This window comes from Gopherus evgoodei, chromosome 14, assembly GCF_007399415.2.
Source record: "Gopherus evgoodei ecotype Sinaloan lineage chromosome 14, rGopEvg1_v1.p, whole genome shotgun sequence".
NCBI lineage: Eukaryota > Metazoa > Chordata > Testudines > Testudinidae > Gopherus > Gopherus evgoodei.
The window spans coordinates 4,854,651-4,873,019 of NC_044335.1; the positions used below are offsets into that span (position 1 = coordinate 4,854,651).

The following is an 18,369-nucleotide window of genomic DNA, read 5'->3' on the forward strand; positions in this document are numbered from 1 at the left end:
ATACTGAGCCGTCCCCCCAAACAATAATGCTGATCGCACAGCAGAGCGGGTGAACTTCAAAGGAACACGTGGCGAACTTCTCTGCTCTGTAATTTTATTTTAAACTCCTCCGTGTCTGTAAAGCCCTTTCAGAAGTTTAAAAATAAAACTCTCCGCAGCAATTTCTATTCTTTCCCATTAAAGAAAAAGACAGAAGAAGCTGGAGCCCTCCCGACCAATGCTTCATTGTTCTTTACAGTGAACATCAGAGAGCCTTTTTCCGGTCTTTGTTTCAATGTCCAGCTGACGGAGCTGTCACTCATTCTCCTGACTGAGTCTACTCCACAGGCTAACCTAGCTCCTAATCTAGTAAGAGTCAGACAAAATCGCCTTTCTTCTTTCTATGTTGTGGCTGTTTTAAATGTACGCCAATAACAATATTTTCCATCTTTGCAAAGCGTCTCGGACTCTGAACAAAGGCTCAGTGGCAGCACACAACAGGAGAGCATCAACTCAAATCTAAGGACTGCACTTTCTGGGACCACAGATTGCCTTCCAAAGAGCTCACTGACATCCCAGAAGAGTCTGAAAGGAAAGATCAACAGCACTGTCCACCCCAAGCTATATAGCTGCATTCACACTGGGAGAGCTTTCCTTGCATCGCATATTGATAGTCCTGGGCTGACAAAGTGCTTCTAGTGTAGACATGGCCCAGGAGGGCTAGAAACATACTTCTAAAAAGAAACGCAAGCTGAGATTCTCATGTAATCAAGTGAGAATGAGGTCCAAGACCTGGGACTTTGAATCCCTCCCTCCCCTAAAGATAGCAATACAATAAAATCATCAGAGCTGGCAACCTGCGTCAGAAGCACCTACGTTTCCTTCAGTTGATTCATCCAGATTTGGCAACGGGTTAGTTGTGAAAATCAAAGAAGGTAGATTTAAAAGAGTTCTTGAAACAGGTCCTCTTGTTAATTTCGCCCCCTTGCTCCTTGACTCTCTTTAAACAATCTATCGGCCTCTTTAGCAAGCGTACCTTTCAGATGCTTGTGAACTTCCCTTTTCAGCTGGTTAGGCTGATGGGAGCACAGAGTGTAAGATACCGATCATCATTTCTGTATTCTATTAGTTCTACGACTGAGACCCCCGACGGCCCTTGGGTGGGTGTAGGTGAAATGCAGATGAAGAATGTTCGTCAGACTGGGGGATGACCTGTGGCTGGCGTTGTACACTGATTATGAAAATGGCCCCGATATTGTCATAATAGGACATGCACTAAATATAAAAACTAGTGTCACATCTTCCCAATTTGCCTTAATTCCCACATGTTCATGCAGAATTTAGGAAAATGCTGATCATTTATTTTTCCTTTAGTTTTTAGGACAAAGCTGAAATTAACCAGGGCTCCTCCTGTTTTAGTGGCTGTGACCCCAATCTTACAACTGGATCCACGAGGGCCTTTGTGTCCATGCACGACTCAAGCAGGAGTCCACCCACATAGATCCGACTCCAGGATCAGGGCCCGTGTGCGTGAATCCTTATAGCGGGCCCTGCTATGAATGTACCATGGCTCATACTGCTGGCTGGGCAGAACACACTAAGGCCTGTATGAACACTGCCTAATTTATTTCTTCTGCTGACCCTCCATGACAGCGTGGTGGCTCTCCCACTCCAAAAAGGGGCAGCGCAGAGAGAGATTCAGGATCTGAAGGACAGTCCCCCCGCAGACTGTACATGACTCTGAGCCACTTGGGTCCTTATGCACTTGACAGGGCCAGATCCTTGGCTGGTGCAAATTGACACAGCTCCACTGACCTTGGTGGAGCGAGGCTGATTTACACCAGCCGATCAGCTGGCCCTCATGTCACTCTCTGTTGCCTTGCCCCTGAGCTAGAAGCTATCTGACCACGATGAGCTCGCTGCCTGGGAGGCCCTTCCGCCATAGCGAAGTGCTGCTCCAGGCCTTCCTTTCACGCAGTGTTAACTAGTAAAGGCCACTTGAGAAAGAACCGGTGAAATGCCCGCGAGAGAAGGGCTCTGAGACTAACTGCCAGCCGTCCTGCCGCCCGCTCAGACTCCTGGGCTGCGTTAACCCTAAGGAAGGAACCACCTTTGATCCTGCTTGTCACACCCAGCTCTCTCTGTGACAGCCCCATCAGCTGCAGCGTAACAGTCTGGCCACTGGCGCTGCCAGGGCCAAAGTCTGAAGGGCGTCTCATCCTTAGAGGGGGACACCCATCTTCTTCTCTGCACACATGGGCCTCTGTTCCTGGGTGGGTGCAGAGGAGAGATATCAGCAAACAATTAAAGCGCCTAAAGGAAGCATGTAAGTCCCCCAAAGTCCTCTCATGCAGCTGCTTGGTGCCCATCAGACTAAGCCCTTCCCTACATTAGAGAAATGTGCACCAGTGTAACCGCGTTGTTGCAGTTACACTGTTGCAAACTCCTAATAAGAATGCATGAGGCTAATAGAGAGCAGGGCTTATACCAGCCAGTACAACTGACAAAAGTAAATAATTTATTTGAGACAGAAAAGGCCTGAGCCCACCAGTCCTGCCCTGCTCAGTGCAGTGTGCACAGCTCAGGGACAGAGGCTGTTTCCCCCTCGTCATTTATTAAACGCTGGGCTGTGCTGAGCTTGATTTCAGCTTGGGTATTTCTGGGGCATTTTCAGCTCGGTTTTGAAAGTTATTCCCACCCAACTCCAGCATGTTCAATAGGCCAGGGGAACCGGCTCCACCAGGGGAACACAGGACTGGCACAGGGCCTGCTGATGTGCTGGTCAGATCTTATTCTCATGAGGGGAACCAAGAACTGAAGCACTCGGTCAAACCTAGCAAAAAGCAGAGCCCTGGCAGCTGTGTGTGCAGGATGGACAGGGAGGGCCGATGCGCCTCTTCCCTCGCTGAGCCTCCCTAACAACAGAAAGGGAGCAGTGGTCCTTCCTCCAGACCTCCCTGGCCCCTACCAGCTCATCAGATCAGCAGCTTCAGCCCAGGCGCAGGAGGGAGCAGTTTGAAAGTAGTGTTCTGTCCCCTCCCACCACCACGACAACCAGAGCAAGACGCGTAACTGTGACTTGGTGCATGATGCAGTGCTAACCTGCACCAAGAATATGGTCCCATTCCCCTGGTGAGAGGCAGGACCCAGCTCCTGACACTGGCAGAGCCGCTGGCACAGCCAGTCTAGATCACCAGCTGCACAGGATGAAAAGAGTCCAAAGAGTTAAAAAGTTTCCGCTCTAGGATATAACCAGCAGCAGCACCTTAATCTGCAGCTAGGGTCAAGTTTAAGGGGATGGCAGTAGCACCCCCTAGTGGCAAATGTCCAAATATTTAAATACTGCAACAGAGATTATCACTACCACCACTTCCTTCTATGGCAACACCATTCCACAATGATTAAGCAACTTGAATGCAATACTCATGCCCACGGGAAAAAATGAAGAGTCACTACAGCTAGCTGAGAAGGGAGCTCAAGCCTGGACAGAAAGGAGTGTTTACATAAGGCAAATCATTTAAAGGGGCCCCATCCACTTAAAAATCATGGGCCTGACCCTCCACAAACATACACTACATTTACAATGGAGTGAGATGGAATGATTATTCCTCTACATCGATATAACAGAGGAGAACCAGGCCCCATGGAATTACACACACACACTTTTTCATCCTCTGTTAATAACTTTAATTATTGAAGCTAAATGGAGTTTACAAATAACGCGCTGTTCTCACCGCTGTTTATGATCTGTTCATTTTTACATTTCTGACAGCTTGGACACAGGAAACCACGAGGTCAGTGTAGCTGATACCCTACCACTTGGTTAAAACAGCCACTGTTATACAACCCAGCTACTCATCCGCTTCTCTAGCTATTAATCAGTAATGCACTTCCTTCCCCTGGTAAACTCATTATGTGCATAGGCCCCATTTCACAGTTGATGAAACTGAGGCAACAAAAGGTTAGGGGCAGCATTTTCAAATGCAGGTGCCTGAGTCTCTCTTTCCCCCCAAGTAAGTGGTCTGTTTGTCACTGACTCAACTGGAAATCAGTGCGTTCAGAGTCTCTGAAAAATCTTAGCACTCAAGTTTGAAAAGTTTGACCTTAGTGACTTGCCCACAGTCACACACCATGTGTCTGATTAATTTGGAGCAGAACACATGGGAACTCTGGACTCCCAGGGATTTGCTCCAAACACTAGACTGTGCTGTCACAGGTGCACTGCATTGTAGTAAGCGTTACTTTGCAGTATTTATTATCAATACCCTTTGCAGACACTCATCATGGAGTTCTGAACATACCACCTCTAGAGCTGGTATATTCCATGCATGGTCTCAGGCCAAAGTTGTTGTTTTTTTGTTTTTTTGTTTTTTAAATAAAGAAAATGTGAGGACTATCCATCCACCCATTTTTCAGTTAGGTGAGTAGGGAAAAAAATATACATGTCTTTTCCAAGATGGCAAATTTTAAGACATTTTTGCAGTGCCTGATATTTGGAAGAGGTGTGCGCACAGATTTTCAAACAGCTAAACTTTAATATTTTCCAGAAAGCTAATCCTCACTGCAGTTTAATCTGTTGACCATTTCACAAAGCAACGAGAAAGAAAGTGACTAATTCCTTGGTTTTGTGTATGCAGACTAGAACCCTTTGCTAAGGTTGAGGTGTGTGAAACTAACGCCCACTTGGAATCTTTCCTCATCGAAAGAGTTCAACACAGAGATCGTTTTCACAGTTTTAAAGATAGCAACAGATAAAGTTTTCTCAAGTGCAGAAATGTTCCATTTGTGTTTATAAACATCAGGTGAAATCCTGACCTCTCTGAAGTCAATGGCCATTTTGCCATTGACTTCAGGAGGGCCGGAATTTCACCCCAGAAGAACAAACTGCAGATTTTATAACCCTTGCAAGAGCAGCCTGTGATGCTTACACTGGTCACCCCTAAATATTTACAGTTGAGATTTGCAAGTAATTAAGGGTACCACACTATTCCCTAACGAGTGCAAGGCATATCATACTATCATTACAATGTAAAACTGTACAGTTCTGAAGGGTGACCGCTGCGCAAAGCATGAAGCCCGCCGAGGACTCCACCATTATCACTGGGCCCATCATGGTCATTTGGAGCTTCATGCAGAGAGCTGGGTTTGAACTCATAGCTCCTGTACTAGCCCCAGATACCTGAGTCTAACAAGAATCTCTGCTAGCAACATGGGGCCTATGACACCAGGCAGCTGAGCAGGTCTGATTAGGCCAGTACAGGGCAGTGGAAACACAAACACTTTTCACCCTGAAGTATTCCAGTGCACTTTTCAAATGCTCACCATGCTAGGGTGACCAGACAGCAAATGGGAAAAATCAGGACAGGGGTGGGGGTATAATAGGAGCCTATATAAGAAAAAGACCCCAAAATCAGGACTGTCCCTATAAAATCGGGACATCTGGTCACCCTACTCCATACTGCCCCACTGGAATGCAGCCAGCTCTGGGGAGGAGGGTGCCCATCAGGTGCACAGCACCTTGCAAGACAGAGAAGGAAGGGAAAGTTTGGACAAGCACCCTAGTGCAAATCCTGCCCCTTGCGAGTGCTGTGGAGATGGTTAATGCTCATGCAGAAGAGACAAAACCACTGCGCTCCAGGGCTCCTCAGAAAGTCGCCACCACAGCCAACTGCGGGGGCAAAGTGGATGCATCTTGGAGCCACCCCCTTGGAGAGCTCAGGGGAGCCTGTCCTGCCTTGCCGGTGGACTCCAGTCCTACCTACCACCCTTGCCCTGGCAACCGCCCCCGAAACAAACAAGCCATAGGAACACCCACCTCCTGCACCCCAAAGATCCGCCGGGGGCAGCCCCTGGCTCCCCAGTGTGCCCTGTTACCTGCCATCTCCCGGCGCGCCTCTCTCCTCATGCACTGGCTCTCCCCCTCCATCACCAGCCGCTGCAGCCATCGCGCTTCTCCATCAGCTGTTGGCAGAGGGGCTGGGGAGGGACGCGCTCTGAGCCCCGGGGCTTCATGGGAGTTGTAGTTCACAGGCGGGAGGGAAGGCGCTGCTCTCAAAGGCGAGGAATCCATGGGTGGACTACAACTGGCCGGATGGGTCGGAGCCCTTTGCATCATGGGAGTTGTAGTTTTTTTGGGGGGTGTTACAGGGGAGGAAATTTAACGACCGTTCAAGGAAAGGAAACTGAAAGGGTGGGTTGGAGGTCACGGGGTGCAGAGCAAGGAGATTGATGCTGCTGGCCATGCAAAGCCCTGTGGTGGGTTTAAATATGAAAAGAGCTTGCAAAGGACCATAGCGTGCACTAGCAAGCCTGCAAATGCCAGAGTGATCCGCCTGCAAAATATTAGCGGTAGAGGACACCAGGCCTGCAAAATACTTGAGCGGGGTTGGTGACCTTTCAGCAGTGCTGTGCTGAGTCTTTTATTCACTCTAATTTAAGATTTCGTTTGCCAGTAATACATTTTAACGTTTTTAGAAGGTCTCTTTCTATAAGTCTATAATATATAAACGATTGTTGTACGTAAAGTAAATAAGGTTTTTAAAATGTTTAAGAAGCTTCATTTAAAATTAAATTAAAATGCAGAGCCCCCGGACCGGTGGCCAGGACCCGGGTAGTGTGAGTGCCACTGAAAATCAGCTCGCGTGCTGCCTCTGACGAAGACATGCATCTGACAAAGTGGGTAGTCACCCACGAAAGCTCATGCTCCAAGACGTCTGTTAGTCTAGAAGGTGCCACAGGATTCTTTGATGCTGCCTTTGGCACCCATACTGTAGGTTGCCCACCCCTGTACTAGAGCTACTTAACAGTGAGCCTCCGAAATCGTGGGCCTGCTAAGTACGGGAACTATATAACTTTATTTCATATGCCCAATCAACAACCAGGCCCTGTTGTAAATGGGAAGAACTGGGGGAAAGGGAGCTCTCCCAAAAATGCTTGTGAGAGTTAAAACACTTTAGTAGTACGCTGCACATTCCTTCGGTGCTGAGAGAGTCTTTCAAAACTGCTTGGCATGTCTGTGCAGCAAGTCCTATAAGGAAGTTAGTCACATGAGCTGGGTATATTCTTAGACTATTGTGTGTGACCAGAGGTGGATTAACAGCAAATGGTTGCTGTATTCTTAAATTAAGCATCAGAACTTGGGTTTCATTCTGAGTCTTCATAGATTTTTAAAGGCAGAAGGGGCCATTATGATCATCTTGTCTGATCTCAAGTCATAGAATTTCATCCAGTAATTCCTCCTTCAAGCCTATGACTGATCTCAGAACTCTTCAGGTGTATTTTATTTATAAGCTCATGGAGAAATGATGCATACACTAGCTGTCACAACTGAATTAGCAGATGGTAGATAATGTGGCTGATGATTTTTTGGAAGCTTTGATTCTGCAAAGAATTCTTAACTTTTATGTGCTTAACTTTTCATCCCAGGAGTAGTTCCATTGAAGACACAGTGCGTAAAGCTTGGCTAAGCATGTGGCTTTGCTGGATCAGGGCATGAGATTTCTTTTTCCATGATCACAAAGGTTGCTGGAATGCTTTCTCCCACAAACAGCTGTACATTTGAATGAATGCGACTCGAGACTCAAAAGGGGCAGAAGAAAATACTGGAACAGAAAAGAAGGCAAAAGGGTAAAATGTCTCTTTGACAGCAACGTGACTGTGCCATCCACACAGCAAAGATTGCTTTTCTTCGGTGCTCTGCCGCAATGCACTTAAACAGAAAATAGTGATTATAACATCATCCAGCAGCCCCTGAAACACAAACACTCTTAGCCAAGGCTGGGAGAACAGACAAGAGCACTTGTTTCCTCCCCTTCTCACCAGCACGAGGAGCAGCTGTTGGCTGAGTCATTAATAGCATCAGTCACTGAGAGGGCTACAGGAGAGATTTGTGCAAACAATGCTAAGTTCAGAAAGGAACTGGCTCAACAATGCAAACTCCATTGGGAGGGGGGCTGCTGATCCGCTGCACTCGCTTACCCATAGCATTGTGCACATTCTTGCACTGCCTGAGCCCCTCGAGACTTAAGTGAATTGTTGACCCTTTGCAGACACTTGAGAAGACAGAAGCGCCATCTCCCTTCTTCACTTGGAGGGCTGCCTGGCCTCTTACTTGCCAAGGCGAACGCCACATGGTGCAATGGCACCTGCCACACTATGGATATTATTAGATCCAGATCTGCTCTGAGCTACATCCCCATTGAATTTGGTTTTTGCTGTGCAGTGATCAGCACGACTCTGTTATTCCTGAAAGAACGACAGGAGTTCTTGCCACGCCGGCGCTTGTCCCAGCTGAGGAGCTGGCAGCCAGCGCCGGGCTAGAGAGAGACACATTCATTATTCACATCCCCGCCCCGGCCAAGCAAACGCCCCCCCGCCTGCCAAGAGCACATCCCTCTGATCTCCCTCCTGGGGGGGCAGCTTTCAGGCTCTGTTCACCTGAGGCTTTCATGCTGGACCACCGGCGGCTCAGCCCAGGTGATCCATTTGCTGATGAATGAGGTTCATTCAGCAAGAACAGCCTTTTGTTGAACACTAGAGAGGCTGGGCCAGCTGTCAAGCTGTGGGCTTTGCAGCCAGGCTTGGAACAGCTGGAAAATGCTGGTCACTCGGTCTCTCCAGAGCCATTCATTCTTCTACCCGCACTGTGAACACAGAGAGCGTGTTTAAAACAACACAAAACAGAGGATGTAGAGAGCGTGTTGTGCCAGCTGCCAGCCGCGGTGCCTCTTACTGCCTGCATCCCTGGCTGGAAAACTACCCAGCATGCAGCTTGCCCCAAGCAGGTTTAGTTATGTTGGCTTACGGGTCCCGGCCCATTTGTATAAGTGCAGAGAAGGATGCATCTGCTGACCTCTTTGTAATGCAACCTGCTAACTCTAAAGGACTCCCCTCAAGTAGCTCAGGTAGGAAATCTTCTCAGGCTGCCTTGTGAATTTCTCTATCATATCTTGATGCATAGAGGAGCATCGTGCACCTTTAGTCTATAGCCCCTGTACTTGGACTATTAATAGAGCTCCATTCATGCTAGGGAGACGTGGGTCCTATGGGGACTAGACTGGTCTGCACTTTAGCATGTGGGTTCCATCCATGTGGAACCTTGAGTCCAAGCGCCACATGAAAACTTGCTTTGCCCTGGTGGTATTGCAGGCACGCCAGTACCATGCTGAACCCACGTCGCAAGAGCAACACTCCAGCCAGTAGAGACACAGAACCGGTATGAAGCTTCTAATGGGGGAAAACACAGGACCTTCTGGGATCAGCACTCCCCAAAAGTGGGCAACAAGCTGAGAAGGTGGCTGGTCAGGTGGTGTCTCCAGCTGATCTGGTCAGGGGAAGCTGTCCTACCTCTGTGGACTTGCAGAGGCAGGGTGGGGTTGGAGATAGCACCTGCCCACTAGCAGAGTGAATGCATCATCTACAGGCCCTACCCTCTTGGCTTGTTTGGAATCTAGTTCCTACTGTGGGGAGAGTCACTCGTGACTGATACACCAGGCTGGGAGGAGAGGCCGTGAGGCCAGCAGGTGAACATTCCAAAGAAAAAGCTAGCCACTGTTTAAGCATTGAGATTTAATTTGAGTGCCTGCCCGGGGGACGATAGCTGGGGCCGAGGCTGCTCACCTCTTTGCAGAATCAGCTGCTTAATAATAACAGCACTTGGCCTCAGCAGATCTCCAGGCATGTTACAAAGGCGGCCAGTAGCATTGTCCACATTTTACAGATGGGGAAACTGAGACACTGCATAGTGAAGTGACTTGTCTGAGGTCACCTTACCAGCCAGTGTCAGAGTGGGAACAGAAGTGGGGTCTTATGAGTCCCTGTCCAGTGTACTATGCCTTAGGCCACATAACCTCTTAAGCCAAGTGGGCTCAGTCTCACTCCCATCCAGACCACCTCATCCCAATAACAATAATTTGCTCTGCTGGGGGGAGAGTTCCTTTTCAGCACCCAGTGAATGTTCCTGCAAGGAACTCAAGGCAAATGATAACCCTGAGCTTTCGGTGAACAAACTCACTCACACCACACTACCAAAAAAATAAAAAAAAAATAAATCAATAAACATTTATTTGATACAGCTTCTTTTTGAATATATACAGTACATAGATGTATTCCTTCTGGGTGTTCAGTGGCGCTGTTGTTAATAATTATTTATTACAGTACTCTCAAGCGGAGGCTTTGTCTATGATTAACAAAAGAACAGATCGTCACAAATTGGGAGTTTATTAATAGTTTACTGTTAAAACTTTTTTTTATTTTTTGCAAATAAACACTTTATATATATATATTTATACATTTATATATATGGTTACAAGTGATAAATTGAAAATCTTTTTTTCTCAAATGCACTTATGCACTAAGAACTGGCATTGACCAGAAACATTCGGACCTGTCATGGAATGGGTACCACAAAGAGAACGGAAAGAAAAAAAAAATCCCCAACAGTTTGCGTTAATGTGCGTGAGTCTACTGGGATGAAAGCAATTCCTGTGCCCATTTTGGCTGGATTGTCCTCAGCGGTGACTCCAATCAGGAATAAGTCACCATGTAGAACTACAGTAAAAGAATCTGACCAGAGATTGATTTTCTCCCCGTATTGAACCGTGATATTTGCTGTCATTGCGTACAAAGGTTTTCCTGATACATTGCACTCTCATTTTCATTTCAGAGTTCCGTAAAAGGAAGAGGAAATTTGAGATCAAGTCTGGAGTTGGTATTTCAGGTAACAGTTTGGGCTAGATTTTCACAGCTTGTGTGAAGTGTGTGGTTATGGAACTCGAGTGCACAACCACACTTTGTATGTGTGATTGAATCATGTTGTTTTTGAAATGTTAGCCCTTCAATTTATGATTTGCAGACGCACATTTAGGGCCAGATTTTCACCCACTGGAGATGCACTACTGCATGTGCAAAAATGTGTGTGAAATTTGTGTGTGCAGTAACTGTGACGGTGTGCAAAAGAATCGGTGACATTACCTGATTTGTGTGCGCAGTCAGGGTCGTTGCAGTTCCAAAAATCTGGCCCTTCATTTAGATTTAAGAAGACAATAAAGTCCATCACACAGTTATTAAACCCAGAGAAGTTTCTAGGATTTGCTTACCATGCAATAGCTGCCTTATTACATCTAAATTAAATGGGCATTTGGAAGCCTTCATTTAAACCATGATGGTGTTATGCACAGAAAGCAATAACCCAAAGAGCGTGCAGGGATGCCTTCAGCCCCTCCTGAAACATGGGGGTTCAGCACGACTGCCCCATTGCAATACCTTCCTGCATTTATAAACTAGCTAGATATTCACAATCAGTTTGATTTTTCAGACCCTTCTTATTATCCCTTTCTTTGCTTGCAACAGGCCTTCGTCAGCTTAAGCTGAATGGAGTGGGTCTATTCACCACGTAGCACAAACGGGCCAACCCGCGCTGCTGTTTGAATTGCTCTGCTTATGTCAAGCCATTTTAGAAGATGGGGTTTGCAAGGGCTCGGTGACGAGAGTCCGAACTCCAGATTCGTCAGTTTCGTTCAATGAGGGCTGGCTTCGATAATGGAGCCAAAAGGCTTTGCGGCGTCTCCCTTGGGGTGACCCTATGGCTTAGGTGTTTCAGGTGTAGTTATTGCACAGGCTAGAATAAGAGGCGCTACAGCCCTGGAGGATACCCCATTTGCAAATGAACTGCACGGCCGCAAATGTCACATGCTGCACTCCCTGCACAGATTAGGAATCAGCATTTCCCACAGAGACAAGGGAGCTCCTAACAATCAATCCATGATGGGGAGAGGGGACAAATTCCTTAATTCAAAAATACAGATGAGGCAGGTGGTAGCTGCAGGTAGTGGCAGTGGTCTGCCCCTGGATTAACTTCCTTAGGCGGCCCAAGCCAGGCCAAACCCTTAGGAGGGAGGTACCATGGGTAAAGGGCTCACAGAGAGCTCGGTAGGACTAGCACGGGAGTAAGTGATAGACATGTCATCAGCTTATGTGACTGAGTGAGAAACGAGCCCAAATACCAGCTGAGCTATAGCCTGATGAAACAGTGGACCCAGGCATGAATTCTTTCTCCCTGTAGAACTCCCATTGGCTTCAATGGAATTTACACGTCGGGAGTAAAGAATTGGGCCGTAAACAATTCAATTCCTATGCCTACGGGATATACAATAAAACCAAAGTCCGAGGTACGTATGGACCCTGAACACAGTACGCTCCAGGACCTTCCAAACCACTGATTGACCCTTAACCCAGCTCAACTAGATCTGAAGCTGATAAAGTGAGAGAAACGAGCTTGGCTCCGAACTGAAATGGTTGTAGGCTCATGTCTCGTATATACAGGTAAACGGGCAGAATGAAATGGAGAAGGAGGAAAAGAACATCGGATTAGCCACCACCTAATATTAATAATGGGGGCTGGCACTTCGTGGGTGGGATACCATGCCAGCCAGATGAATCAATGCATGGATTCCCTTGGTAGCCTGAATGATCGCAAATATTTTCCTTTGAACAGCAGGTTTCCTATAAAGTCCAGCCACCCCTGCCCATCCAAAAATCTCCACCAAGCATCCCTTTATGATGGACAAACCACAACACAAGCAAGCCAGGATATTTCCAGCAATATCTAAAGGCATTGGGGCAGTTTCCCTCTGAACCCCTGCTCCCATCTGTTTTCAGAACAATGTAGCTATTACAACACGCTATTCCATGGCCTGGACCAAAGGCGACAGACAGGTATTTCTAGCATGGCTTTTGAGATGCGCCTCTAGGACGGCCACAGCTTCCCTGCCTCAGCTTCCTTTGGAGAATAAGTGGAATAAAGATGTCAAGAGCTTGACTTGCACCCGAGATCATCTTAATTCCCTCAGTTTGGGCGACAGCCCTGTTCATCCTCAGCGTCCCCATCTAGTCGGTTTTTTGTAAGGTCTCTACAAATCCTACTGAAATGGGCCCTTGCTTGCCAGCCATTGCTCTAACCCAGATCCTGGGTTTCTGCCTCTCCATGTACAGAGCTATTCTGTGTTAGAAAACATAACAAAATGTGAGCACGAAGGCCTGAAAAGGAAATCAAAATGCAAGAGGGAGCCTTGCAACTGCATTGTGCGTGTGCCTTATTGTGAAGGAAAAACCTATTAATACCCACAAAACCTGATGAGTGTCAGTTTTATTGGGGATTTAACACAGATCAGATTAAAACGTGATCACTTGAGTTTCTGGAAGAAATTTCCCTAAGGTGATACAAAATGGACTGATCTCGCCTACAGCTTGTGAAACGTCAGGGTTGGATTTTGAAAAGCACTCAGCAATCATCAAATCTTGTTCCTGGCGAAGTTAATGGTTAAAAAAAAAAAAGGGATACAACCCCCCCCCCCCCAGAATGCTTCGGCAAATCTCTCCCTCAGTGTATTTGGGATCAGCTCCAGAGAGACCATTCACTGTGGTGCCCTTTGTGAGGTCGGTTGTGGTTTCCTGGGTATGTTTGACCAGAACTCAGCCTGGTAGCCATTCACCATCTTGGCTGGGACTCACATCTAAGGTTCCACTCTCACAACCTCTATCCATGTAACTTTGGGGGGCCGTTATGTTTGTGTAAGAGCTCAGAGTCCAGTGACAATCCTTCCGGCTCTCTAGTTATGTGCTGACTTTTCCTTTCTATCTGCTCTGAAGTTGGCGATATAAAGGTCCCTAATGGAGGGTAAGGTGAATGAGCAGAACCTATTGTCCAGTGCCCATGTGGAGGAAGCAGGATTTCTTTGGCAAAACAGGAATTCCAACATAAAACCACTGCTTCCTTTTGCAATTTTTGGATGTTCTTTTTTGCACCTCTTGTACCTGGGTAGCCAGGAGCCCAAAGACAGAGCTAACAGATCACAGACATCAGAGTTGGAAAAGACCCATTAACTCATTCTCAGGTCCAGTGCTTGGAGCAGAACTCAAAGGAGGTAGGGAGGTATAGGGGCTGTAAACCACCTTTCTGCTCCCCTGATCCTTGGGGCTGATTTGGTTCCCAGCACAATTTAGAGCAGCCACAAGTTTTCTCTAACTTGCACCAGCTTGTAAGAGCTGTCCAAAAACTGCTATACTGGCAGGCATTGTTGGAACGCCCTCCCTTAGCTGAGGATGAGAGGGGGCAAATTAGGGCAGCCACAGAGATGAGTAAAGCCAACTCTCTGCCAGCCAGGAATTTCCCCCATGTTGGGGGAATCCTCAGCTGCCATGTTATGGAAGCTTTACAGACTCTTTGCAACACTAGTACAGCACAAAGAAGCCAGAGTAGGGGTTAGGACCTGTTCTACTGAATTTGTCCCATTGCCACAGTGGGAGGTAAGCCAGATCCGCACCAGTCTAAATCTGGAGTAAATCTCATACACTGAAAGGGAACTGGAGCTACTTCAGATCTGTGCCAAAGTAATTGAGATCAGGATTTGGCCTGCAGTTTCCAGATAGAAGAGGTATTATAGAGTAAACCGATACTGTATTTTACCTTTTACCTTGGCCAAAAGAACATGCCTCTGAAATAACCTGAAATTATTTTATATTGAAACTCTCATTCTACATCTAAGCCCTGATCTTAATTTGGGGTACAGCTGATGTTATTTTAATCCTCACCTACCTTAAACTTAATCCCCCAGTCTGGAAGAGCTATTCAATCCAAGCAGATCCTCTTCCTGAAGCAGAGTAAAGTGCTAAAGTAACCACCTCAGGAAGCTAACGACAATACCAGACACCAGGACCGGTGTATCCAGCACTGACATTGAGGGGCACAATTTCAAAAGTGGCCTGCAAAACTGTGCACCTATGGATGTATGCAGACTGAGTACCTGTGCATCTAATTAGTTATCCGTGCAGTGCATTTACCTCATTTGAAAGCACAAAAGGATACTCCCACCTGTTCACCTATACTGTGGGGGCCAAATTCTGAAAATGTGGTCCTTACTTATTTCATACCCTATCGATTGTTTTCTAGGGATACCTACATATGGGGAGGGCTGTGCTGGATGGAAAGAAATAGGCTCAAATTTTCAGCTGGCCTCCACAAACTCCAGTTGTCTATTTAACTAGCTGCAATTGCGCACGCAAATCTGGTAGTACGACATCCATTCAGGCGCCTGTTGAAAACGTGAGCCATAGTATATAATATTTTCTTAAATAAAGATTTATTATGCAGTTATTTTTCAGGTGATTAAAAAAGTCTTTTGAACATCTCCCCCACTTAAAATCTGCTCCTGCAGCCCAACTCTTGGGCTGAATTCCTGCTCACAGTCATTCAGGACTTACGCGAGTGAAACTGACCGGTATCTGCCTCCTTTGCACTGCAAATCATAGAATCATAGATTATTAGGGCTGGAAGGGACCTCAGGAGATCATCTAGTCCAGCCCCCTGCTCAAAGCAGGACCAATCCCCAACTAAATCCCCAAATGGCCCCCTCAAGGACTGAATTTACAACCCTGGGTTTAGCAGGCCATAAATTACCCATTTTCCTTTAAACTCCTGAGAGTTGTGCAATTCTAGCAAAGAATTAAAAGGGCTCGAAAGGAGCCAGGTCTGGGTGGCTTTTCTGACTATCCCAGAAAAACGGTGAATTTCATGACTTTAAAAGAAGTGTCACAACTGAAGACAATGCAAGTTACTGCAATGAAGGTGCTACGATAACAAGCAATGCAGATGATGACTGCCCCACTCCCTGCCACATCCAGGGAAGAAGTTAACTTGACTCGATGCCTCTCGGGTCTCAGATACTGAACTTTATTCTTTTCCATGATGTGCTAAGAAAATAACTCCCTCTCTCTCTCTGCTTCCCATTCCGCTGCTGTAATTGCTCCAGGCTGGAAGGTGTTAACTGGCTGCTGGGTTCAGAGAGGTCTGCATACCAGTTTGAAGCCTTAAGCGAGTTCTGCTGGTTTCTTACCATATTGAGTAAAGATGCCATTTGCTCTGCCGTGCTACCATTTTTCTGCTGCTTGAGATAGCAAGAAGCCTAACAGAGAGAGCTCCCCAAATCAGCCCCCTGGATCCAAACACACCTCAGCTTTGGGGAAGTCTCGCTTTGAGCCTTACATTTTGGGTTTGTATCTAGCTTTTTACATCCATCAGCATTTCTCACTCACCTAAGCCCATTTTTGAGTATCCAAGGTTGGGGTTTCTCATCTGAGAAGCCCAAAGTAGAAATGACCTAGCAAGAACGAACAGATCTGCAGGCTGTCCGTAAAGGTGCTATTCCCCACCATGATCGGAAAAGCTTCCTGGGGGTGGGGGGGGGGGAAGGGGCATGTATTGGCTTAGCCTGTGTTGGGGGGAGGAATTGTCAGGTGGCCCTGCTGCTGTTTAACGAGAATTCATGATTGCTCTCTAGGCTGTCTATAGAACTGGCCTTCCCAGGAGGGGGCACCATTGCACATCCTCACGTCCAGGAGTGACTGAGGCTCAAAAAGCCTTTCAGCATCTTATCATCAAGACTAGAGAGAATGTGGAGGGAAGCACGTGTCATGGACATCAGCACCACCTGTCTAACGTCAGGCTGGGTTATTTGGCCAGCTTCCTGGTGAAGATTGCTGGGGGGTGGGAGAGACGGCTCTGGGAAACAAACAACACAGAATGACCCGTCCCTACCCCTTCCTCGCATTCTGGCTAGAGCAGGGGTAGGCAACCTATGCCACGGGTGCTGAATGCAGCACGCGAGCTGATTTTCAGTGGCACTCACACTGCCTGGGTCCTGGCCACCGGTTCGGGGGGCTCTGCATTTAAATTTTAAATGAAGCTTCTTAAACATTTTAAAAACCTTATTTACTTTACATACAACAATAGTTTAGTTATATATTATAGGCTTAGAGAAAGAGACCTTCTAAAAATGTTAAAATGTATGACTGGCACGTGAAACCTTAAATCAGAGTGAATAAATGAAGACTCGGCACAGACCTTCTGAAAGGTTGCCAATCCCTGGGCTAGAGATTCCCCACCATCACCCTGTCCCCATCCCCAGTTCGGCTCAGTCTCATTCTGAGCAATAGCCACAACGCTTAGCCTGACCCACGCAGATGTGAACCCGGCTAAAGGCACTGCCTGGAGCTGTGATGGCATTTGGATTTCAGAGCCTGAAAGAGACCAGCACTTAGGGCAGGTCCCTGACACAGCCTAGGAGAAAGGAGGGCCTTGAAACAGACTTGGGTGGAGAGCGGCGGCTGCTGACTGGGAACCCAGCTGTGAAGGCAGCGCTGCCTCCAGCAGCAGCGCAGAAGTAAGGGTGTCAATACCATGCCATGCCACCCTCACTTCTGTGCTGCTGCTGTTGGCAGCGCTGCCTTCACAGCTGGGCTCCCAGTCAGCAGCTGCCGCTCTCCAGCCACTCAGCTCTGTGAAATCTGCTCTCCCCGACAGTAGCCAGATTTCAATGGGGGAGACTAGCTTTCATGGCTGGTGATGTGTTCTTCATGGCCGTGAATTTGCTAGGGCCCTACTCATGTATGTCTCCACAGAGTAGAGATTAAGGTATTAGGATTTTAGTACTTGAATCCGCTGGGACATCTCAAAGAGCCCTAGCTGTTCCCATTCTAATATACCATGCCACCCTCACTGTGCTGTTATAAACAGGCATGATTACAGAGGGCAGATAACGGGGGGAGGCCTGATGGCTCAGATCTTCAAAGATATTTAGGCACCTAGCTCCCATTGAAACCAAAGTTTCTAAGAAGTGGTTTTTTCCCCCCAGCTTCCATGCTGGCTGAGGACATGATCTAACATCCGTGACGGCAGTACATATGCCAGCGTTGCCCTGTACATCCAGGACAGATACAGCAATCCTGGAAGCTAGATCCAGCTGATGATCTAGCAGAACCAAGCAGAAAAGCAGTTAAAACTGTGACGAGTGCAAGTGATGACACTGTTTCTATTGATACATGGACAACCATGATTGGCTGCAAGAAATAATATAGTCCAGTGTCACTGCTAACCCTGAGTCACTCCATGAATGACCCTCCCTTTGAAATCAATGGGGCTCCCCTCGCTGCAGCACAAGCCCCCATATGTTTCCTTTTTCCTGAGAATTGACTTTTAATGAGTGGAACCTGGACATGATTTTCCTCATCCCAGTAAAGCCAATGGCAGTGTTCCCATCGGCTTCAACAGAAGCAGGATGGGATCCAGATTTATATTTGTGCTCAATGTTTACAGTATGTTCTTCCATCTACTTTCTGAACTTCTTCCAACAATAAAACACTTCCTCGCTGAGAATGAAACCAAGTTGGTGGAGGGACCAACGCAGACTTCAGCCCCGGGGAAAACCCCCAGCAAGAACAATAAACCAACCCACTCACAACCAACTTTAAAACCTTTCTGCTCAATTAAAGGCTCAACGAGATTTAAATCCAAAACTCTAACCCTGATGGAAAATCTCACCACCAGAGAGTCCAGTA

General features: G+C 47.1%; 1 protein-coding gene across 4 annotated transcripts in view; it reads right to left on the reverse strand.

The window, feature by feature from the left end:
• The window catches only part of UCKL1 (uridine-cytidine kinase 1 like 1), a 41,591-nt gene extending 35,626 nt beyond the window's left edge, over positions 1 to 5,965 (reverse strand). For 2 of the 4 annotated variants that reach the window (XM_030533836.1, XM_030533838.1), the window contains exon 1: positions 5,854 to 5,941. Coding sequence is in view for 1 of the 4 variants with exons in the window: in XM_030533835.1 (XP_030389695.1) it covers positions 5,854 to 5,924 (71 nt within the window). In the remaining 3 variants the exon portion in view is untranslated. Of the gene's footprint in view, positions 1 to 5,853 lie in introns of all 4 variants that reach the window. The other 2 variants (XM_030533835.1, XM_030533833.1) reach the window with 2 other exon arrangements.
• Positions 5,966 to 18,369: the final 12,404 nt, after the last annotated feature.